A 25,309-nucleotide genomic window follows, 5' to 3' on the forward strand; every position below is an offset into this window, starting at 1 on the left:
CTTTATGGAAGCAGACTGCCACATCTTTCTCCCACGGAGCAGCTGGTGGGTTCAAACCACCGACATTTTGGTTAGCAGCCAAGTGCTTTAACTACTGTGCCCCAGGGCTCCTTAACAGGGGCAATAGGACATCTACTTTTGTGAAATTCAGTATAATTAGCTGGTGGGTAGCTCATTCCCACTAAGAGATTTGAGTCTCGATATTAGATCCAACCTGGTATTTTACTTAACCTGGGGCCTGTTCTTCTGGGGAATGAGAGGATAAAAGATTGAAAAGGACAATGTGAAGTAAATTGGGTTATTTCTGATCTAAACTTTTGAAGGGCTTTTATGAAGATTGCAAAGAACATATGGAAATTGTTCACATTTCAGTATCCTGCAGAAATAGTTTTCTTAGCAGTTTGTTCTGTATCCCTTTACCCTTAATACACAGGACGACCTGTTACATAACACTCCCTGCTCATCTTGCTGGTTCCATGACCACAGTGACACAAGAGGGATTGAGTCTCAGATTGTCTAGCTCCCCTCTTCCACAGACAGCTGCAACTGGAAAGTCGTTCATAGTTGTATTATCCACCTCCACAGGCAAACTTTGTGGTTACCTAGTTTGAAATAGAACTTGGAATCAGTTTACCAAAGTCTGTATCTGGTTTTATAGAACAGCTGAGGCATGGCCCAGAGACACAGGTGCAAACTGGGATGTCAGCTTGGTTGGGTGGTTTTGCGTCAGGCCACGTGACTGCAGGGAAGGGGTAAGAGCTAGATTAGTAGATAACTTCCCCTACTAATAGGAAGGATCCTGGTTCACCTTCCCAGAGTGGAGGGTGGCTTGTTTGCTTACTGCCCACATGGAGTTCCTCATGGTCCTATGCCTAGAGTTCAGAGACCACTGACAGGGACATATTGAAAAACACCTCTGTTAGATGTTGCATTTGTTATATCCTGAGGTTATAACAACATAAGAGAATCTATCCTGTTTGAGTCCAGTGGTTTTTCTGTGGTGGAGACATAGCCTGGAGTTCTCTATGGTGGTGACAGTCTGGGGACAGTTTGTAAAGGGAATGGTTTGCAAATTTTTTTCTACCTAAAAACATGGAAACTATACCCTAAACATCTCTCAGATGTAATCACAGGCAATACAAAGAAGTGAGAAAAAGTCTAGAACTAAGAACCTGGAGCCACTTATCCCAGACTTCACTGTTGGCCCATTCAGTTGTTTATCAATTAGATGTTCCATTAGTCTAAAAACATCCCAGGGGGATGAACGTATAAAAGCATTTTTGAGGAGTATCTGCATGGCTTGAATAACATTAGTAATTTACTGCTAATAAGAAGAAGCTAAAGACTATGAATGTTACCTGCAGCGCATTTTGCAAGTTTGTGTTTTGTGGTAAGTGTGGTTGCTAGGTGTCATCAGGTCGGCTCCGACTCATAGTGACCTTGTGTATAGCAGAACGAAACACTGCCTGGTCCTGCGCCATTGTCACCATTGTTACTATGCTTGAGTCCATTGTTGCAGCCACTGTGTCAGTCCGTATCATTGAGTGTCTCCCTCTTTTTCGCTGACCCTCAACTTTACCAAGCATGATGTCCTTCTCCAGGGATTGGTCCTTCCTAATGACATGTCCAAAGTAAGCAACACAAAGTCCTCATTTCTAAGGAGCATTCTGGCTGTACTTCCTCCAAAGTAGATTTGTTTGTTCTTCTGACAGTCCACATATTCAATATTCTTCACCAACATCAAAATTTGTAGGCATCAATTCTTCTTCTATCCTCCTTATTCATTGTCCAGCTTTCACATGCATATAAGGCAATTGAAAACACCATGGCTTGGGTCAGGCACACCTTAGTCATCAAAGTGACTTCTTTGCCTTTTAACAATTTAAAGAAGTCTTTTGCTGCAGATTACCCCGTACAAAACCTTATGGATGACAGTGTGTTAAATAAAAACTTTAAAGTAACTCCACCTGACAAGAAAATGATTGAGCTAAACTTTGTGTCGAGGAGAAAGAGTAACATACACCTTTTAGCAGATTCTAGTGACTTTAACAGTGACCCAGCAATACTTAGACTGTGGTTCAGATGTGAACTGTACTTATTTTTTGGTAGAGGGGTCATATGAACAAATAACTATTTAGAGTGAAACGAAATGGTTAACTAGTTTTGAAGACCGAACTTATAATAGTTTTTTTTTTCTGAGATGTAATTTACATACAGGGAAATACACAGAGCGTAAGTCTACAGAATATGACTTTTAATAAACATATACATGACTGCATAACCCCGTCTGCCCAGCTGTTCTGATTCCGTTACCACAGAGTGGTTTTGCCTGGAGAACAGGTTTTTAAGTATGTGTATGGGGGAAACAAAGTTTAACATTTGCCACTTGGATTCTATAAGGCTTTGCAATTTTTTTTTTTTTCCAGGCATGCCATTAACTGAATAGGAAATTCTGATTGGTGCCACAGCAGGCAACTGCGTACTGTCACTCAGAGCTGCTTTAACATCAAGCAGTTGTGATGAACCTGTGGTTGGATCCTTGCAGGTGTGTTGGCTCAGATGGCAGGAGCCCTCATTTTGTAACGTCCTCGCTTTTTACTGCTGTCAGGTCTCCCTGAATGTCTTCTTTGGAAAGCCTGGTCCCTGGTTTGAAGATTGTGAGCTAGACGGTGATAAGAACTCCATATTCCATGACATCGATGGCTCTGTGACAGGATACAAGGACACTTACGTGGGAAGAATCGACAACTACCTGATTCGCCATCCAAGCTGTGTTAACGTTACCAAATGGAACGCCGTGGTGTGCAGTGGGACCTATGCTCAGGTGGGCTCAGAACGCATTATGACGTCTGCTTCCTTATGGCTCCTGATAACACTGTGCCTGAGATGAGAACATCTCAGCTTTTCAGTGTGGTTGACACTTTCTAAAGCCTGCTTTTTTTCTTGAAAGAAGAGAGAAGAAAATTGACCAGGAGTCATGGACTCGTAGAAGTTTATTTAAAGCACGATTCCTCCCCCATCCCCTAGCCTAAGCTAACGTAACGTAACAAGTTGAAAAGTGGGTCCCAGAAAAGTGAGTGATTTGCCCTTGGCTAAATAGGGATAGGATATAGTTGGGTCAAGAACTCATATTTCCTGATTCTCAGGTCAGAGTTTTCTTGCCATACTATAGCTGTGCCACAGGAGAGAGAATTTTATTCTGTGCTTTTGGGGTCATTATCTCTACCAAGTGGGAGAAAGATGTGGCAGTCTGCTTCTGGAAGGATGACAGCCTTGGAAACCGTTTGGGGCAGTTCTGCTCTGTCCTGTAGGGTTGCTATGGGTCGGAATTGACTAGACTGCGATAGGTTTTTTTGGTATCTCTACCAAATTAGGGAGTCTGACCTTGGAGGCAGAATATTAATAGCTCACTTGGAAAGTGAGATGGACCATATTCCAGGTATGAGAGATGACGGGAAAGCAGGGACAGGGCTGGGAATTGGAAATGAGAGGACAAGGAAGGAGTCAAAGTAAATTCTTCTGATTATATTAAGATATAATGTCTGTGAAAACAGGAAGAGGGTGATATAGGTTGAGAAACACCTTTTAAAACGTAACGACTACCATGTACTAGTACTGTTAACTTGATGTGGCATAAGAGGATGGACTAATATGGGAAGGAGTGTGTATGGTTAGGAGTCCCTGCGTGGTAGATGTTTAATGTACTTGGCTGCTAACCAACAGGTTGGAGGTTCAGGTCCATCCAGAGATGTCTTGGAAGAAAGGCCTGGTGATCTACTTCCAAAAAATCAGCCACTGAAACCCACTAGCCACTCTGTGGGAGAAGGATGTGCTAGTCTGCTTCCATAAAGACTTACAGTCTTGAAAACCCTATACCAAAAAGCGAACCAAACCTGTCACCATCAAGTCCATTCAGACTCATAGCGACCCTATAGGACAGGGTAGAGCCGCCCCATAGAGTTTCCAGGGAGCACCTGGTGGATTCAAACTGTAACTACAGTTACAGTCAAATTTCTTGCCAGCTACATGTTTTTGTGTGTCTGTCTTAAAGTGGTTGGTGCTCACTAATAAAAACTATACTTTTAAAATTATCATAAATGTGTCTATAAAATATATGGTTATGATAATTCTTTTTATAAAATTACCATTGTTACTATAATGTATATATTTTTTTCATTCATTCATTCAGCATTTACTCAATAAGTTACTCAATCCTTTGGATTTCTGATGTATCTGAGAATGTGAACCTGATCTTTCTGTCTTACAAAGCAGAGTAGTAATTCTATTTTGTAGATGAAGAAAGAAATACTTAAGTTGTCTACTGCTTCCCAGGAGGCTCTGAGAATGCTAGGACTACAGATCAGAAGTCAGACCTGACCACATGTCACAGATTATCTCCTGAGAATTTGAGGTTTGGGCCAGAAGCCCAGACTTGCAGTCATTTGTTGTAAGGAGCCCTGGTGGCTCAATGCTAAGCTCTCAGCTGCTAACTGAAAGGTTGATGGTTTGAACCGCATAGCCACTCCGTGAGATAAAGACTTTGAGATCTGCTTCTGTAAAGATTACAGCCAAGAAAACTCTGTGGGGCAGGTCTACTCTGTCACATGGGGTGGCTGTGAGTCAGAATTGACTGGATGGCACCCAGTAACAACAACAGAGAGAGATGTGCATCTAGAAAATTATCTTGTGAATGAGTTGTTAGGGTTAGACATATTGCACTATAAATGTCAATATTCTGCAAGTGTTTTAATTCTTCTGGAGAATTTGATTACAGGATACTGATTTGTTTTAGAAAAATTGTTTGGAGCTTTGTCCTTGGAGAATGTATTTGGGGGAGGTTTTGTTTTGGAATAGCAAGTGGTTCAAATGCCACTGGAAGAAATTCAGAACTTTCAAATTTGTCTCATTTCAATTTTTTTTTCCAGTTTTTGCAGAGCTTTTTATAACCTTTGAAAAATTTTTTTGGATGAGGGAAAAATGACTTTGGCTGATGTTGGTCATGGAAAATTGGAAGTCAAAGCCCTAGGATATTTTAATTCTCTATCCCTTAGTTGAGAGGAAAGTCTTTTGGATTTGGTTACAGCGTATCAGTTTTCATATTGGTTTACTAATTTTTTGTATGTATGTTCTTCAGACTGAGGGATTGCTTTGACAAGCTATATAAGCCACAAAGGTTTTATATTCTGATGAGTAAGCTGGCCCATTGTGGTGGAAGAGATTATGAAGATCTTGGCTAGCAGATTGTATGATCTGTTTTTCCCATCTCAGGATGGGCAGGCTGCGTTGCAGGTGTCTCATAGTGTGACGTTGGCTGCTGTTCATGTGGTCTGGCATAGACCACAGAATCCACAGAATCTCTTTGCAAAGTAATGACGCTTAACTTTGTTCTGGAGATATTTATTTATTTAAATCTTCCTTCCCTTCCATTTAATTCTTGATAATTTTTTGAAGGTCTACGTGCAGGCATGGAGCACTCAGAATCTTACTATGACCATCACACGAGATGAATATCCGTCCTACCCAATGGTGCTCCGGGGCATTAACCAGAAGGCTGCCTTCCAGCAGTACCAACCGGTAATCATGCTGGAGAAGGGCTACACCATCCACTGGAATGGACCAGCACCACGGACTGCTTTTCTGTACCTCATAAACTTCAACAAGTATGCTTTTATTACTCCTGTTTCCAAAAGGCACACAAGTACTAATTTAACCAAAGTCAAACACGTTGCCTTTGAGTTGATTCCGACTCATAGCGACCCTGTAGGACAGAGTAGAACTGCCCCATAGGGTTTCCAAGGAGCAGCTGGTGGATTTGAACTGCTGACCTTTTGGTTAGCATCCGAGCTCTTAACCACTGCACCACCAGGGCTCCAGGTAGTAATTTAGTGGAGAAAAATAGTAACTTTAATTAACTTTGTAGTTATTAGTTACCATTGAGTCGATTATGACTCATGGCAAACCATGCGTGCAGAGTAGAACTGCCTCATAGGATTTTCAAGGCCATGACCTTTTGGAAGCAGATAGCTAGGCCTGTCTTCTGAGATGCCCCTGGGTGGATTCAAACAACCAACATTTTGGCTAGTAGCCCAGTGTTTAACCATTTGTACCACCCAGGGAGCCTTTAATGAGCTAAGCAGTAAATAAAGAATGCCAGATTCTGGTAGTTTGCTCCTCTTGTTGTGGGGAGACTGTACATTTCCTACTGATGGAATTAAGAGATTATACAAATAGAATCCTGTCATTTTAAAAGGATTTTTTCATGGGAAAGCTTCTGTAGAAATGAGTGTTGTGTGTAAAAAGCCACTTAACGATAGATTTTAATACAGTTTGCAGAATGCTTTAATTTCCTATTGCTGGGATGGAAAAAGTTTTAGGAGGTGTTCCAGTTGATCATTTGGTTACCTGGAAAACTGAAAGATTTTTGAGGCCAGGTGTGCACTTGACAGGAGAGAATGGTGTGATTGATTAGCAATGTCTGCTATGGGCATGAGGTGGAAGGGTTGGAGCATGTATGACAGATATTTTCCTGTCTTAAAGCCTCATTCTGTCCCTTCGCTGATTTCTCAATTGTCTGTCTAGCTAATCTTCCTAATAATATCATATTCAATCAAAGGCTCTATTTTTATATTAATTCATTCAAATGTTTACTATGTTCCAGTTGGTGGATATGTAAAGATGAATGAGAAAAGTACTTGTCCTGCAGGAGTTTGTAGTATAGAGGTAGAAAAACACTCAAGTAAATAGATAAACATACCATTTTTTAATGGGCAAAGGATAGAGCAACTAATTCTGACTAATGGAGTTGGGTCAGGCTGCATTGAGGAAGTGGTTCTGATTAAGTGATCAGTTTTGTTACAAAGGAGTCCTTGGGTAGTACAAATGGTTAAACACCGATAGGTTGGCAGTTCAAATTCACTGATAGGTGCCTCAGAAGAAACGCCTGGTTATGTGTTTCCAAAAGGTCACAGCCATTGAAAACCCTGTGGAGCACAGTTCTACTCTGACATAGATGGGATCGCCATGAGTCGGAATCAACTTGACGGCAACTGGTTTGGGACACTCCTACTCAGGGAAAGATGGAGTCAGTGTGATGGGAGCATAGGGTACATCAGGAGAAGTGACAGAAGATGAAACAAGAAAGGAGTGGTGGGGCTTTTTTGAAAGTCTGGGTAAACCATTCTCAATGTGTGTAACTGTTAATCCATGGGATTCCATGAAAGTGCTCAGATACGTACGTGGAAACTGAAATGACTCGTTCTCCTGACTGCATAAAAACTGAGGTGCCTTCACCTGACTGATCATCAAGCTCTGACTTGTCAGAACTCTCTGAAAAAAAACACCCAATTCAAATGAACAGAAATGGACTTGGAACATGTGAGAATTCAGCCACCAAGGTCACTTCCAAGTAGGGATGAACACTGAGGTGGATGCCCTTGTTCTGAGATACTTAGGCCCTTTCTGTAGAATAGTGATCCCACTCTGCCCCATCACCCAAGCTCAAATTCCCAGGACTCATCCCTGACTCTTCCTTTTCTCTCTCCATCCCATCAGTAACCAGGCCCTATTGATTTTATCTCCTTGTTGCCATTCATATCTCTTCATTTCTCTCTACCCCCATTGCTCATGACTGAGTCCAGACCATCATCATCTTTTGCCTGGATATCTGCAGCAGCCTCCTACTCGGTCTCCCTATCTCCAATCCTTAGTTCAGTTGTGTCCAGGATGAGGTTTCTAAAAGCCCAATCTGATAATATCACTCCCATATCTGAGTTGTGGAGAATTTAATGAAAGAAGCAAATGGTTGTCAGAGAGGAAGAAGGAGAAACATCAAAGAGTGATCAATAATCCAGAAAGTTATGTCAAGCAGGGTAATGAATTTGAGGTGAGATATTACAATCAAATGGTATGCAGGGTTCTGGAAGTTCCATAAATAACTTTTGAACAAATGTTGGAGAAGGAAAAGTGTTTTAAAGTAGAAAAAGGCTGAGCCCAGAAATCTGAAATTACAAAAATCCACATGGGCTTGAAATTCATTCATGCTTTCCTTATATAGTTAATTAGCTAAAAGTCTGTAAAAATTACATGGTGGGCAGATGCAAGAGGAAGAGGAGGAGATGGCCTTTTTTTTTTTTCTTAATTCAGTATAATTATGGGAGGTCACAGATTTTGTCATAGTGCTATTTCTGAAAATAAACTTTGAAAGTTATAAAAGCTATACATATTCATTATGCAAAATAGAGAAAAACAAAGAAAACTGAAGTAATCTCCAATCCTACTAATCATATTGAGGCATTGTAAACATTTTGGGGCATTCCCCTTCCTCCCCGCCCTGAAGTGTTTTCACTCAGCATATGGATGTGCCATTACGTATGTAACTATGGTCACCCCCATGGACTCTTAGATACTTTTCCCACTGCCCTCCTCTTTTTTGCTATTATAGGTGATACTGCATAGAACATCTTTTTGTATACATCTTTTGTCTGCATTTCTAGTTATTCCTTAGTGGGATTACTGGGTAAAATCGCTGTGAACAATTTTAAGATTTTGTTACATATTGCTTTTAAAGTCTTTATAAAGAGTTTTACCCGATACCCTTCCATCAGGCTATTTTTCCATCTTAATGCACCCATACTCAACCATCTCATCTATCTTTATTATCCATCGCGTGTCCGAGTACATGTTATCCATCTTATATTCACATGCTCTCAAGTCCTATTGAAACCAAGAATTTTTTATAGGGCATATAAATATTAACAAAATATTGGTAAGAGAAATTTGAGTAACAGATAAAGGTAGATGGTTCTTCAGTATGTCAGGGTTCAGGACTTCTGTTCCTAGTGGCTGAATACACAGCAAAAATTTAAGGAGAACATCATGGCTAAAATTTGCCTGCTCTGTAATACTCAAACGATATTGGCTCACAGCCTCTGTTGAAAACAGTTGGGCAGTTCCTCAAAAGTTATACATAGAATTAGCATATGATGCAGCAATTCCACTCCTAGACATATACCCAAAAGAACTGAAAGCAGGGAATCAAACAGATGTTCAATGCAGCAGCATTCACAATAGCCAAAAGGTTTTCTATGGCTCAAGTGTCTATCAACAGATGAATCTATAAACAAAAAGTGATATATCCATATGCCAAAACAAACCAAACCTGTTGCCTTCAGTCAAGTTGATTCTGACTCATAGTGACCCTTTAGGACAGAGTAGAACTGCCCCATAGGGTTTCCAAGGCTGTAATCTTTACAGAAGTAGACTGCCACATCTTTCTCCCATGGAGCAGCTGGTGGGTTTGAACTGCTGACCTTTCGGCTGGCAGCTGAGCGCTTTAACCACTGCATCACCAGGGCTCCTATATCCATATAATTGAGTATTGTTCAACCATAAGGAGAAATTAGTTCTCATATATGCTACATGGATGACACTTGGAAATATGCTGAGTGAAATAAGTCAGACTCAAAAAGACAAATATCAGATGATCCTACTTATATGCAATATCTAGAGGGAAAATGCATAGGGACAAAAGTTTATTCGTGGTTATGGGGGCTGAGGGAAGAGGGAAACCTGGAAGAGGTGCTGCATTTCTCTTTAGTGTAATGAAAAGCATTTGACAATGCAGAGTGATGGTGGCTGCACAGCATGGTGAATGTAATTAATGTCATTGAATTGAACACTTCAAAATGCTTAAAAGTGGCAAATGTTTTGTTATATATTCTACCACAATTTAAAAAAAAAGATATTGGCTGAAGTACGAATTAAATTTTTACTGTCTCTCCTTCATAGGAATGACTGGATTCGAGTTGGCCTCTGCTATCCCTCAGACGCAAGTTTTCAGGTTACCTTTGGCTTTTTGCAGCGGCAGAATGGCTCGTTATCCAAAATGGAAGACTACGAGCCTGTACGTTCACTGGATGAACTGCAGAAGCAGCAGTCCGAGAGGAAATTCTATTTTGACTCCAGCACTGGGTAATTCAGTGGAACCAAGGATTGCGAATTATTGCTGTTTTTCTTTAATGGTGAAATTACTAGTTCTTCAGAGTAGCTAAGAATAGGCTGTGATGTGATGGCTGCTTAGAAAAGCAGCTGCTGAGGGATAATTCTGTGCACATGACTATTAGAGGCTGAGAGGAGAATGAGAATGACTTGTAATTATAGTTGGCAGTAGGAATCGAGTGAAAATGTTTGCCGTATACCTATTAAGGCAATTTAGGGAGAGAAATTATCCTTGTCAGTGAAGAACCAGTAGGCCAGATTGGAAATTGAAATTTCTGTTTTCCATAATGTCTCTTCAGATGATTATTTACATATGATACGGTTCACATTTTAGTAAAAGCTCATTTTTGTCTTCCTACTGACTTTAAGGCTCTCTCTCAAGTTGACACTGAGTTTTTCAAAAGTCATATTTGCTTCCAACTTTCTCTAAGCTTTATCTTTCCACTTTTTGATTCTAATCCTGTCCTCCTTGGGTGCTTTTGGCTTTATCTGCTTGTTTCCAGTTGCAGGCTCTCAGCCTTTGGGTTATGGGAGGCTCGCTTTCCACTCTTCCAGCAAGTAGCATGCTCCTTCGATAGCCCTGCCTTTAGCTGACATTCCTACTGTGTGCCTTTGTCTAGGTACTGTAAGGATGCCAAGTTCTTTGAATTCATAGTCCACTGAAGGATGTAGGCTAGTAATTAAAGAGCAGAAGGTTTAAATGCTGCAAGTCCTGTAGTGAGATATTTGGTGAGGTTTTGGGGATAACCTGTTCAGCCTGGAATAGCCAGTGTCAGTCCAAGAGGGTGACAATGGAGCTAACTCCTGAGGAGTAAGTAGGAGGAGATGGAAGAACAGACAAGTGGGGCGAGGTGTTGCAGGCAGAGGGAAGAGTGTGTACAAATGCATGGAGGCATGGAAAAATGTGGCATGGCGTGTTTAGGGAAGGTGGCAAGTCCAGAGTGGGGAGAGGGTGGCACGACTGATGAGGGAGAACGAAGCTGGGGTTCAGTCATTAAGTGCCATGTTCGCTTTTGAATAACATGCGACTCACTCACAGTCCAGTGACAGTCCAAGTGACTCTCCAGCAGCCAGAGTGATAAGCTTCAATCTTTCCTTCTCATAATTTCCTCTGATTTTCAATTTCTAATTAGATTTAAACAGTCTACCTGGACTCTTATTCTGTATTTTACAAACTTGGACATTTCCACAGAAATAAACGGAACACTCAAATTTGTTAGGACAGTCAAATTATATTTAATTGAATTACTGATTAAATGTGTAAAAAGAGGGGAAGTATTTCCTAGTCTGGGTGTTTCAAAAGAGTCCCGTAGCCTCTGAGGTACTAATTCTTTTTAATCTTATTCATTTTGACTCTTTTAATTATATAGCAATTAGTATATAATTGACTAATCATAGTTCCTGTCATTCCTTAAGTGTATATGTTAAACTTACTGGATGTCGGGGCAATGGCTGATTTTTACCTCCTATTTGCAATTTTGCAATATTATTAAATATTATTAAATATTATTAAATATTAAAATATGAATTCCTGTTCACCAGTGATCAGTCCCATTTGATTTAATCCTTTAGAATCTTGCCTTTCTTTTGGTTTAGAAAGATTGAGTTCACTGACAGACGTTGGACTGCTGCCTGAAAGTTAGATTTTTTCATTCATCTTGGCAGTAGGAGAATAATCCAGACGGGTAGAACTGTTCATTTTGCCTGCTTTTGGCCCCAGTATAAATGGAAGGACCCCAAGCCCATCTGCTCTTGTTAAACATCACAGGAACTGATTTGAGACCCTGTCTTGGCCTTAGCCAAACAAGTCAGAATTGCTCTTTTTCTTATTCCAGCTTTGTGCCTTTAACCAAAAAGTAGAATAAACCACACTAACTTACCAAATCCTAAATGCAAGACCAATATCAAATTTTCCAAGGGATTTTTGAGCTAAGCCAAATTCTGTCCCCCCAAATTACCTATTGAACTAATTCAAACCAGAAATTAACTTAGATATCTTCCAGAACGACTGAATCAGGATATCCAGATATTTTCTAACATTGTATTGCATTTGACTTAGGATGCTAGTAGTATAGAAAGGAAAAAAATAAACAACTTTGTTAGTTTTGTAATTTATTTTTCTTTTAAAGAAAAATCACTTTGTGGAAGCAATATCATTTTGATAATGAGTCTTATTTGAGGAAGTTCCTAAGCTTTTGAGACCAAGTCTAATACTCAGTGGGTTGGTTTCTGTTTTGTGCAGATTGCTGTTTTTGTATCTCAAAGCCAAAGGTAACAGGGATAGTCACAGTTACTGTTCATCTCAGGGATGTGAAAGGGTCAAGATCCAGGCAACAACAGACTCAAAAGACATCAGTAACTGCATGGCCAAAGCGTATCCACAGTATTACCAAAAGCCATCAACAGTCAAGCGGATGCCGGCCGTGCTCTCTGGACCCTGTCCAGGCTGTGGCACCAGCCAGGTAAACACGGAGGAGAAGAGGGATGTGCACTGGGAAAAAAAGTCCCAAAGGTTTCTGTGCAGTAGGAATGCTGTTCTTTGAAACATCTGTGTTGCCGTTTATACATGTTGGATGGCATCTTAGTTATGTAGTGCTGCTATAACAGAAATAACATAAGTGGATGGCTTTAATGAAGAGAAATTTGTTCTCTCACAGTTTAGGAGGCTAGAAGTCTGAATTCAGGGTGCCAGCTCCAGGGAAAGGCTTTCTCTCTCTGTTGACTCAGGAGAAATGTCCTTGTCATCAATCTTCTCCTGGTCTAGGAGCTTCTCAGGCACAGGGACTCCAGGTCCAAAGGATGCACTCTGTTCCCGGTGCTACTTTCTGGGTGGTATGAGATCCCCATGTCTCTTTTTTATATCTCAAAAGAGATTGGCTTAAGACACAACATAATCTTGTAGATAGAGCCTTGCCTCATTAACATAACTGCCTGTAATCCTGCCTCATTGACATCATAGAGGTAGGATTTACAACACATAGGAAAATCACATCAGATGACAAAATGGTAGAGATCACACAATACTGGGAATCATGGCCTAGCCAAGTTGACACATATTTTGGGGGGACGCAATTCATTCCATGACAGATGGTTTCTTCTGAATATTGGCTCTTTCTAAAATGTGATGCTCATCAGAAGCAAACTAGTCCAAGTTTATAAGAAAATACTTTCCCCCGTGATACATCAGGAGTCCATGTGCAAATGGTTAATGTGCTAAGCTGCTAACCAAAAGGCTAGAGGTTTGAGGCTACCCAGCGGTACCTTGGAAGAAAGGCCTGCTGATCTACATCCAAAAGTCAGCCATTGAAAACCCTGTGGAGCATAGTTCTACTCTGACACACATGGTATCGCCGTGAGTTGGAATCAACTGGCGATCCATCAGTGTACCCTGTGTGAATGTGGATTCTACACAACTTGAAATTAGACGTTGCTACATTGGTCACCATCTTTTCTTTCTCAGATACGTGATTCTGTTATAATACCACTTTTTGGTTTACATGTCAGTGATGTAAAAAATGCTTTCTTTGTTTTATTTGTGGTGTGAAATTTCTCTTCAGAAAATACAGCTCTTGTGAAAACTGGCAGAAAGCCACTCTTAATTTTGAAGTATGTGCTGTTATATTTATCTGTAATTAAAACTACAGATTGACTTTGACTAGAAGTGAAAAGCCTTCTCCCAACTTATCGTTCTTAATTAGTCTCCTTCCGGATCTTGAGAGAGCAGGGTAATGAAAGTAAATCCAAAATATGGGCTAAAATCAGACACATGAGTGGAGTTCCAAAGGAAGTCAGGCCAATTCAAAGTGAAAAAGAGGCCATAGTGCCTTAACTTGTATTTAATCTTTACACAAACAAATGTGGGCTACGGGAAGTGGTTTCTAGACCAGCAGCACCAGCGACACTTGGGAAATATTTTGTAAAAGTAGGAATTCTTGGGCCGGAATCAGAAACTCTGGAGATGGGACCCAGCAACCTGTGTGCCAGTAAGCCCTCCAGGGAATTCTGATACTCACCCACACTGAGTTCCACTGAGCTAGGGGATTCTTTTTTTAAAGGAAGAATTGCCACAAAATGCATACTGCCTATTGATACGGAGAAAACTCCTAAATCTTTCTTTTCATTTCTTATCTTTCCAAGTGGTTTGAGAAAACAAAAATTCTTTTTCCACGGCATAAGTTCTTTATTTTTCATTCGTTTCTGCCCACTGGTGGCAGTAAAAGCAGGGAGAGAAAGCTGGATTTATGTTTTCCATTAGGGTGTAAGTATTTTTTAAACAGCAACTTCACTATCACAGCATTGGTCTTTCATATCCCTGAGCTACCTCTGTTCTCCAATACAACTAAAATCAAAAGCAAAAAGCGTTCATGTAAAGAAGGTTACATGGGTTCTCGCCTGTCCCAGGTAATGTTTGGACTGTTAAAGTGATGTTTTGAGATAATCTTCATGGGGAAGTAACTTTTCCAGCCTAATTCTTAGATTGGCTTTTGAGCAATTGCAAAATATTTACAGTATCTGGGAACGTCACTTTTATTTGGAAGTTTTAGGGGACTTTTTTTTTTTTTATTATCGAGAACCAACACGTGTATTAGGAGCAGGTAACAAAAGTCGCATGAATTTTTGGCCCCAAGCCTGACTTCAAAGAATGTCTGCAAGCTTGTGAATGCTTGGTGTCATGATTATTATGTACTTTTGCAAATGGAGTTGTCGATATTGACTTATAAGGACTATATACTTTTAAGTGCTAAATGGAGTGAGAGTAAAAGTGCCTTTAAGGGAGAGAAAGCCTTCAGGGAAGAGGTAGGAGGTGGGCTTTGGGGACTGTGAGTAGTTTGCTGGGGTAGAAGAAAAAGGGAAGGACATTCTGGGTAGGGGAGCGGCATCAACATACGCAGAGTGACAGGCAAGTAGATGAAGTGCTTCTGAGAAAGCTAGAACAGTGGGAAATCAGGGCCTGCTTATAAGGTGTGGCTCAATTTGTGGAGGAGTTTGTACATCAAGTAGAAGTGTCTAGATGTGGTGATGTAGAAGCCCACTCACATTTTTTTAAACCTGGTAGTGCTTGTAATATACACTTACTCCCTCAATCCTCCAGTAACTGGGCCATAGTTCAGGAAAGTTGGTCTGAACAGGGCCTTTTAAGATTTGTGACTGTTTTTGTTTGTTTGTTTTAAATATATTTTATAATTTTATCCTCATTTTTTTTTTATTGTGGTGAAAAGATGCATAAAACATTTGCCAAGTTAACAATTTCTATCTGTATAATTCAGTGATAATGATTACATTCTTCATATTGTACAACCATTATCGCTGCCCTTTTCCAAATTATCCCACCCTTATTAACATAAACTCAGTGCACCCTGTTACAGATTGGATTATGTCCCCCAAAGATACGTGTTGTAAAATCCTAACCTCTATGCCTGTGGTTATAATCCCATTTGGGAATGAGTTGTCTTTGTTATGTCAGTGAGACAGGATTAGTACAGGGTGTGTCTTGAGTTGATCTCTTTTGAGACATAAAAGAGATTAAACAAGCAAGCAAGTGAATGGAGATGGGGGAAGAGAGATACTGAGCCACATGAAGATCACCCAGGAGCAGAAGCTCTGAAGAGACAGTGGCCTTCCTCTAGAGCTGACAGAGAGAAAAGAAAGCCTTCCCCTAGAGCTGGCACCCTGAATTTGGATATCTAGCCTCCTAAACAGTGATAAAGCTACCCAATTGTGATATTTCTGTTATAGCAGCACCAGCTGACTAAGACACCCCCTAAGGAAAAATTCACCTTTTTCCCTTCCCTCCCACACTGGTAACTACTAATATTCTTTGGTTTCTGTATATTTGATTATTTCATATAATTGAGAACATAGATATGTAACTGTTTTCGTATGAAATATTTACAAAGATTTAAATGTAAAGCACATTTGACTAGTCATTTACTGAATTTATTTTATTAACAAGTGATAATTATTTGAAACTGGGACTGTTCCAGAAAATCAGGATCATACACTTATGTGTATTAAGCCCACATCTAAAGATGCAACTCTAGGTCATGAAAAATGTATAACAATTTCAAAAAAAGAAAAAACACCCACTGGCTTTGATGTAATTGAGCATATTTTGAGGGAACCTTCTGAAGAAAGATGCAATTAACATGAATACGGAATTTCTGCCTTGTCTAGGTGGTGTTTACCAGTGATCCTCATAAAAGCTACCTCCCCGTGCAATTCCAGTCACCCAGTAAAGCAGAAGCTCAGCGTGGAGACCCGACCGTTATCTCTGTAAGTACCACCTGGCGTGTACACTGTTGTGACTTTTGCTTTTTTATTGCATCCTGGTGGCACAGTGATTGAGAGCTTCAGCTGCTAACCAAAAGGTTGGCAGTTCAAATCCACCAGCTGCTGCTTGGAAACCCTATGGGGTAGTTCTACTCTGTCCTGTAGGGTCGCTATGAGTTGGAATCGACTTGATGGCAACGGGTTTTTGGTTTTGATAACTTAAATTATCTCTGGTAGTAGTCACTTGTTTGTAATCACATTTGATTACTTCCAGGCACCATAATGGAGGTATAAATAACTCCAAAACATTTGCATTTTAAAATCATTTTATTTTTATTAATTTTTTTTTTTTCCCAGTAGACTGCATTTACTAATTACTTTTAGGTAATGTTAAAATTTGTTGACATTACTTTCTACTCACTAACTGGAGTGTTACAGGTGAGCCAGATTTATTTTATACAAGAGAAAAGGCATCTTTGGTTAAAAATAATTGCCATAGGCAATCAATATGTAGAAAGCTGTGTCTAACCTGGTTTTTTGAAACTTAATCTCCCAAATTTTTGGTAGAAAATACGGGGAATGAAGTTTTTAAAATCTCTTTGGCCTTTTCTTCTATTTTAAGGCTGCCTTGCCTCCCATTTTTTCCAGAAGAAGACACTGCAGCTGCAAAGTGTTAGTTGTCTTTTCTAAGCAAGTGAATGGAAATATAAATCTAAGCCTCAGTGTCAAAATTAGAATTGAGCTTAGAGCCAAAATAGCCACCAGTTCTCTTAGTCCCTGGGTGGTATAAATGGTTAGTGTGCTTGTCTGCTCACCGAAAAGTCGGAAGTTCGAGTCCATGAAAAAAGGCCTGGTGATCTACTTCTGAAAAGTCAGCCAGTGAAAACCCTACTGAGCACAGTTCTCCTCTGACACACATGGGGTTGCCGTAAGTCAGAATCTACTTCATGGCAGCTGTTTTTTTGTTTGTTTTTTTAACCAGGTCTCAGCAATTTCAGGATTATTCACTGGATTAGAACAATTTAAACACAGCTAAAAGGCCATTCTGAATTCCCATGAGATCAATACCAAAACCAACCCAAGCCCATTGCCATCAAGTCAGTTCCATGTGAGGGAAGGTATAGTGGTGAGAACATTTATCCTTTGCTAGCCTTTAGCTGGTGGATTCTAACTGCCAACCTTTTGGTTAGCAGCTGTAAACTTCACCACTGTGCCACCAGGATCCCAGCCTTTAGCACAGTTTATATTTTTCATATTATAAGCAGAAATAGTGCCTATGGATTTATTCATCGTTGAATCATTTTTTCAGTATAGTCACTTTTGTTTTGGTTCTTTTCCTTTCTGATGGAGGAATTAATGATAGTTAGAAGTTCCTAGGGTTCACAAACCAATAATGTAAAGAGGATGACTATGGAAATTCCAGCTCATACTTACTGTGAAACAATATATAATGGTGCCTTCTGGCTTAAATCCAAGTAAAATGACCACTTTTCCATTTTGATTTCAGAGGAGAGCTATTTTTGGAGTAAAGGAGATAATGCAATCTGGGTCCTATGATATTTCAGCCCTGAATTCTAATGGAGATAGGGGGTTTCATGGGTCAAGGCATGATACATATTTTCTGAACCAAGGTGACAATAAGTGAGCCCTCTGAGCTGCAGTACAAAAGGTTCCGCCTGCTCATCTGGGTGGAGCAGCCACCCGATCTCTGAATTACAAACCTTTGACCCTGATGAGAGAGTGCTTATGTAGGGAGTCACTGAGCCTAGCTGAGTGGAGGCTGCCATCCCTTGCTCAGAGCTTCTTATCCACAGGCATGATTTGGGAAGTAGTAAGTGGAATAGTGGTTAAGAGCTGCGGCTGCTAACCAAAAGGTCGGCAGTTCGAATCCACCAGGCACCCCTTGGAGACTCTATGGGGCAGTTCTACTCTGTCCTATAGGGTCAGTATCAGTCAGAATCGACTTGATAGCAACGGGTTTGGTTTTTTTGGTTTTAAGTGGAATATACAATTTGAATCTTGGAAATATATTTTGAATACGGGGTTTAGAAGACCGAGGAAGGGGCTGGAAAGACAGGTCATCCTGGAAATGTTACCAAAATGGTGATTACATCAGAGGACATTTTTGCTTTTTCAGGTGAACGGCACAGACTTCACCTTCCGAAGTGCAGGTCTCTTCCTCCTTGTTGTGGATGCGTGCAATGTTCCATTCCGGTTGACGGAAAAAAAGATTTTCTCTCTTGCTGATGTCAGTCGCATGGAAGAGTATTTAAAAACAGGGGTCCCTCCAAGGTAGGTGAAGCTTGCTCTGTAACACTGACAAGCCACCAAAAAGATGATACATGGTTAACCTGAGCATTGGTTTGCCTACCCAATCTTCTGTTTCATACTTTATGGGCATTTAGGGCTCTGTGAAAGGTATTCATTCTTTTCCTCAGCACATATCAGTGCCACTATGGCCGGAGCTGCTGATCATGAATTTAAAAAAAAAACAAACCAGTTGCCCTGGAGTTGGAATCAACTCATGACAACCTCATGGGTGTCAGAGCAGAATTGTGCTCCATGGGGCTGAAAATCAATGGCTAATTTTTCAGAAGTAGATCACCAGGCCTTTCTTCCAAAGTGCCTCTGGGTGGACTTGACCTGCAACCTTTCAGTTAGCAACCAAGCGTGTTAGTTTGCATCACCCAGGGACTCCATGATCGTGGATAAGCCACTGTTTATTAATGGCGAGAACTTGGATGTTAGAAGATTTTGCAAATGGTGGGAGGTCCCTAGAAGGAGGGAAACCTCAATGTTTTGGAACGTCACTATCCCATTTTTTAGAATTAAGTTGATCTACCTTGCATCGGACTCACTCAGAAGGCTCATTACCATTCTGAAGTAATTTACAGGTGATTTTACCTTTGCAGTCCTCTGTCCCACTGATGGACCCTAGCACGGCATTGTACTATGACTGGTACATGAAGTCATTAGCTGGGTCATTTGGAAGTGACTAGAAAGGAGTAAATTGATTGTTAAGTGAGGTGACTGTCTGGTCTCTCTTTGAAGAGCTCTTCTGATGAGTGTTTCTTTGTTGTTCTGTGAGGAAGGAGGCACAAGAGAGAAACCTTTCTGTTTCTGTGTTGGTAAACCCTGCCTGGAGGTAAGGGGATAAATTCAGGCGCCTTCCCACCCCTTGGCTTTGCTGCAGATAGTGATTTACACGTGGCCTTCCTCTGGGAAAGCCACTGAGGGAAGAACATCAGCCTCCCAGGGAGTAAAGGCCCTTTTAGCTTTTGAATCATCTGTAGTCAAACTGATCACTATGCTCTTTACACATTACAGAATCAGATTCCAGTAAGTCTACGAAACCATTGGGACTACAGTTGGGTGTAATATTCAATGTACATGTATAGCACTATCTTCTGCCTTAAGACACTTGTAAGGAATTCCTTTCAGAGGCCACAATTTTCTTCAGCAGTTTAAAGATTTTTCTTAATGTTGAAAACACAATATACTCACTTCCTCTAAAACAATCAAGGACACAAATCTCACCACAGGTATTTAGGACAAGACCAAAAACAAGAAACCAAACCCATTGCCATCAAGTTGATTCCAACTCATAGCAACCCTATAGGACAGAGTAGAACTGCCATAGAGTTTCCAAGGAGCCCCTGGTGGATTCGAACTGCTGAACTTTTGGTTAGCTTCCAAGCTCTTAACCACTGTGCCCCAGGGCTCCTTAGGACAAGACAATAGTCCTGAAAGCTCCCCTATAAAGAATTAAATCTAACTAATTGAAAATCACCAGAAAGGGTCCAGAAAGAGGACTTTTGAGATACTGGTAATGTTCTGGGTTTTTTGTTACTGTTGTTTAATTTGGGTGCTTGTTACAAAGTGTGGTTAGTTTATAAAATTTTAATGTGCTATACACTTAGAAATATTTTTCTGTATGTATATTGTGTTTTAACAAAGTGTTAAGAAGTTAGAAGGTAACTGGCAACAACTTCTAGAGAGCCAGCACATGCGGTGGGATGATGGTGCCCTGTAAGTGATCCTTCGGGACTGGCCTGAGTGACTGACCAAATTTAGAAAGAACCCACACAGCACCATAAAACGGAGGACTTGATTAAATAAGAAATGTCAAGACCCACAGTAAGAAAATAAATGCTTTCCTGAAGGATATAAAACAAGAGCTGACTAAAAGGAGAGGCTCTCCCTGTTTTTGGATGAAAAACACAATATTGTAAGGATGTCATTCTACCTAAATTAAAATGTAAATTTAGCACATTTCCATCAGCATCCCAATAGATTACTTTTCCATTGTACTAGACAGTTAATACAGAAGTTCTGGAAAACAAACGTGGGGGAGTAATCAAACATTAAAAAAATAAATTACAATAATAAAAGGGGCTTATCTTATCAGATATTAATATAAATGATAAAGACACAGTAATTAAGTCAGCTTGGTGCTGGCAGAGGAGAGAGAGATCTGAGGAAGAGAAGAGAGAATTCACAAACAGATCTGAGTATGTGTACTTATTTATTGCCTGATAAAGATGACAATTTAAACCCAACCATGGGAAACAGATTTTATTTATTTAGTTTTTAGAATTGGTATTTATCCTTTTATTGAATAAACAGATAATAGAGCATAAATGAAGCATTGAAACAAAACAAAATAAACCTCCCAAGTTATGTTATAATATTTTATTCCCTAAAAGAACTCTGTCCCAAGCTGTCCACTAGGTCAGCTTACCCAAATGACCTGTGGTCTCCCTGTGTTTAGAGACCGTTTGTAATAGCAACATGAGATATTCTAGGTGGGGCAGGGGAGTGAGACCGTGTAATAGCAGAGATGAGAATGTATCTGAGATTTTTTTCATTATGAGTTGTGCTTTTAACTAGTATTTCTATACTATACTCATTTCGGAGTCCCTGGGTGGTGCAAATGGTTAAGCACCCAGCTACTAACTGAAAGGTTGGAGGTTCAAACCTAGCCAGAGGCAACTTGGAAGAAAGGCCTGGCGATCTGCTTCTGAAAGGTCACACCTTTGAAAACCCTAAAGAGCTCAGTTCTAGTCTGTAATACATGGGGTCACCATGAGTGGGAATCGACTTGATCGCAACTGGTTTGGCCTTTTTTGGTTTTGTACTCATTTCAGAAAAGTACTTAGCAAATACATGCCGCATTATTGAATTTTACTCTGATTTTTTAAACTTTTAATTGCAGGTCAATTGTTCTGTTGAGCACAAGAGGAGAAATAAAAGAGTTGAATGTTTCAGATTCATTAGTACTTCTGGGATTAGCCAAACCAGCTCATCTTTATAACAAAGGTTTGTATTTGTATTATTTTATGTAATCTTTAGGAGACCAGCAACATATACATTTTTTTATGTTGGAATTTAGCTACCAGACCATTCTCATGAGGTTATTTTGCTGGAGTGGGTACCATTAAGATAATTCGTAAATAAGAGGACAGTGTTAGCGGAAGTATGTTGGGAAGTGGTTTGTTATCTGGGGCAAGAGGTGAGTGGTAAGAGTTCACTTGTTGACGTAAGGAAGTGTAGTTGTTTTTTTTATAGCCATCTCTGTTTTGCTCACCTCCGGCTCACCTCCACATTATCTTGCCTGGAACTAGCTATACAAATTGAACTTTTTTTTTTTTTTCCAGGGAGTACCGTATTTTTGGGATTCAGCGGAAACTTTAAACCTTCATGGACTAAGTTATTTACCAGTCCTGCTGGACAGGGTCTCGGGCTGCTGGAACAATTCATCCCTTTGCAGCTGAGCGAATATGGCTGTCACAGAACCGCCGCTATCCGCAGACGAGACCTGGAACTGTTAAAGCAAGCTTCAAAAGCACATTAGAGACTAACTATAACTTAAGTGCTGGGAAAAAAAAAAAATGTGAACTAACTTATTTAATTTATGGCATTTAAAAATGACACTGTTAACCCAATGGAACCATTCTCCTGTTTGATACAGAAAGGGGAGGGGAAAAAACAAAACCAAACAGTTTAAAGTGATTGCTTGAATACCAGCTCATGCACCTTGTAGTTGTACAAAATGTTGAAGAATTTATTTGTATTTGTAAGGCTGGTGTCTTTGAAGACTGGTTCTCTCACGCCTCTCCTTCCACCCCGGTGTCTTTTAGTGACCCTAAGTAAGCAGTGTTTTACTTTTTGTATCATGGGTGGGGTAGGGGCGCTTCTGAGAGTCAGCCTGAGCTCTTTAGAGAACCAGCTATTGTAGCACCTTGGATACTTGAAGCCTACAGCTCAGTTGTGTTGTGTGGTTATTGACTTGGGTGGCTGGTATGTTCCGTGATGCCTTGGGCCCTGTTTCCGGGCAACTTTTTAGGATTTTATATGATACCGAATGACAGTTTTAAGCGGCACCTCAGGCCCAGCTCATGCCCTTTTTTATCTGGACATGTGCTATTTTTACTCATTTGTATATTAATGACTTCTAAGTGTTCCATTTTCAAACAGCAAAGTACATTGGGACAAAAGGGCTTTTAGGGATTAGAAATCCTTTTAACCTATGACTATTGGGCAAAAGGTTGACCTGCACCAAGGTTGGAGGTTGTTGGGACCATTTTACAGCTTTAATCCTTAGCCTGTTCTGACTGTATATTTGTGTTTAAAAGGCAGAGCTGAGATGAATTTTTTTTTCTTTTTTAAAGAAGCAGGCCATTCTCCTGAGCTGTAACCTTGTGTCATTTTTAACTTGCACAAAGGAAGCCTGTTCTCCGTGTTGCTCCTGAACCTGGGTTTTCTGTTGTTTTTGTATGTGGATTTTTTTTTTAAGCTTTTATGCTCACAGTCCTGTTAGGAAAATCTCAGAAAGCTTAATGATACCCGAAAATGATTGTACCCAAGGGGGGAAAACGAGGGAGTCTGAAAGAGCCTGAATCATATGGGAAAGTCCAGAAATGAACCTCTTTATAGCCTTGGAGGAGTGAGTCACTCCTAATTAATTAAATTTTTAGACCTAATAAATAAAAGGCACCATTACACCCTATTTCCCTCTCCCGTCAGGTCCGTGATTCTCCTGCCTGTGAGGATGGCACATGGCAAAAGATGACTCCACAGCCTGGGAGGCTGCCAACCCAAGAGGAAAGGAGCATCCAAATGCCATTTTCCTCAATCCTCATTTTCCTCAGTCCACAATGCATGCAGTGTAGCGGAGGGACGGCCCAGGGGAGATGATAGGAAGTATTTTCGGCTGACATTGGCAATTAGTACAGACAAATTCACTTTCTTCTACCAAGGCCTACACCTTTGAGTCCAGGATCAACTGCAGAGCAGCTCTGTGACTTCTGTTACTTTACAAAAATATGCTACCTCAAAGCGCTACCGATAAACCTTTCTAACTGTAAGTGCTCTTGCTAAGGGCACAGGTCTTCATCAAAGTTTAGATGTTGGGATTTTGTTTTTAATATCGATGAATGAGATCTCACCTATTAAATATATTATTGGGTCATGGTTCCTGAAGGTGATTCAAGTTTGTATGTGTGTGTGTTTTATGACTTAAATATCTTGCATGTGTGTTTTGTAGAGTTTGGTTCTTCAAAGATTTGGAGAGGGTATATACGTTCCCAAGGCACTCAGTTTTTCTGATTCATATACTCATCACCAGGGCTTAAGTTAAATAAATAAAAATAAGTGTGCATGTATTTTATACATATGTGTGAATCTTTCTACTTTTTAATTCCAGATTCCAGCTGTAAAGAAATTATTGGCAGAAATGAGGAAGGGAAACTGTCCACCAAGTAGATTTTGTAAGATTATGCTTCAGAAGGGCAAGGGCTGTAGTCTCTATGCAGTGGTTCTTAGCCTTGTCTGCAAATTTGAATCACCTGGAGAGCTTTAAAAACTAGAGATGCCTAGTCCCCACCCCAGTACACTCCCCCCAGATTCTTGTTTAATTGGTTTAGGGTGCAGCTTGAGCATTAGAATTTTTTTTTTTTTTAAGCTCCCAGGGTGACTCTAACATGCAGCCTGAGTTGGGAATTACTGCACTAATATAATAGGCCCAGTGCTTAACTTCAGTCTATAATTTTTTAAAAATAAAATTATATTTATCTATTTTCTTTTGTGAGATTCCTATATTACTTTCATAACTCACAGCCCTAAACAAACATTGCACTATAGTCTCCCTTTAAAAAAAAAAAAAATTATTGTGGTAAAATATATATAACATAAAATTTGCCATTGTAACCATTTTTTAAGTGTATAATTCAATGACATTAGTTACATTCACCATCTTGTGCAAGCATTACCATTATCTATTTCTAAAACTTTATCACCCAGAACAGAAACTCTGTATCCCTTAAGCAATAAGTCTCCATTCCCCTCTCCTCAGCCCCTGGTAATCACAGATAAACTTAGGTCTCTATGCATTTGCCAAGTCTAGATATTTCATATTATTTAGGATTATATAATATTTGTCTTTTTGTGTCTGATTTATTTCACTCAGCATAATGTTTTCAAGGTTCATCCATGTTGTAATGTGCCTCAGAACTTCATTTCTCTTTATGGCTAATACCAAAGACCAGAGCTGTTGCTGTCGAATCGATTCCAACTCATAGTGACCCACAGGACAGAGTAGAACTGCCTCATAGGGTTTCTAAGGAGCGACTGGTAGATTCGAACAGCCAACCTTTTGGTTAGCCGCTGAGTTCTTAACCACTGAGCAACCAGGGCTCCCTATGGCTGATAACCAGGAAAAAAAAAAAAAAAAAAACCTGTTGCCATGGAGTTAATTTCAACTCACAGGGACCTATAGGACAGGGTAGAACTGCCCCATAGAGTTTCCAAGGACTGCCTGGTGGATTTGAACTACCAACCTTTTGGTTAGCAGCTGTAGCACTTACCCGCTATGCCACCAGGGTTTCCTATGGCTGGTAGGCTTCTTTTAATAGAACTTTTTAATACAGTTTTTAGTTCTTAATCCTCTCAAAAGGTAGAATGGTCATATAAGCTGCTATACACATTTCAGGCAATTGGGAGCTAGCAGTCTGCTCTATTTCTACCAAGAAACTTTATTCAAAGG

The 25,309-nt window shown here is 40.1% G+C and overlaps 1 protein-coding gene across 8 annotated transcripts in view; it reads left to right on the forward strand.

Moving 5' to 3' along the window:
- Positions 1 to 24,561, forward strand: part of CEMIP2 (cell migration inducing hyaluronidase 2) — a 98,074-nt gene extending 73,513 nt beyond the window's left edge. For 4 of the 8 annotated variants that reach the window (XM_023737760.1, XM_023737763.1, XM_023737761.1 and 1 more), the window contains 8 exons: positions 2,609 to 2,824; positions 5,452 to 5,660; positions 9,787 to 9,969; positions 12,239 to 12,458; positions 16,171 to 16,269; positions 18,404 to 18,558; positions 21,482 to 21,585; positions 21,924 to 22,735. In XM_023737760.1, the coding sequence (XP_023593528.1) occupies positions 2,609 to 2,824; positions 5,452 to 5,660; positions 9,787 to 9,969; positions 12,239 to 12,458; positions 16,171 to 16,269; positions 18,404 to 18,558; positions 21,482 to 21,585; positions 21,924 to 22,120 (1,383 nt within the window). In that variant the 3' untranslated portion in view covers positions 22,121 to 22,735. The other 4 variants (XR_002825151.1, XM_012557536.1, XM_023737762.1 and 1 more) reach the window with 4 other exon arrangements.
- Positions 24,562 to 25,309: the final 748 nt, after the last annotated feature.

Source organism: Trichechus manatus, unplaced genomic scaffold, assembly GCF_000243295.1.
Source record: "Trichechus manatus latirostris isolate Lorelei unplaced genomic scaffold, TriManLat1.0 scaffold00107, whole genome shotgun sequence".
Lineage (NCBI taxonomy): Eukaryota > Metazoa > Chordata > Mammalia > Sirenia > Trichechidae > Trichechus > Trichechus manatus.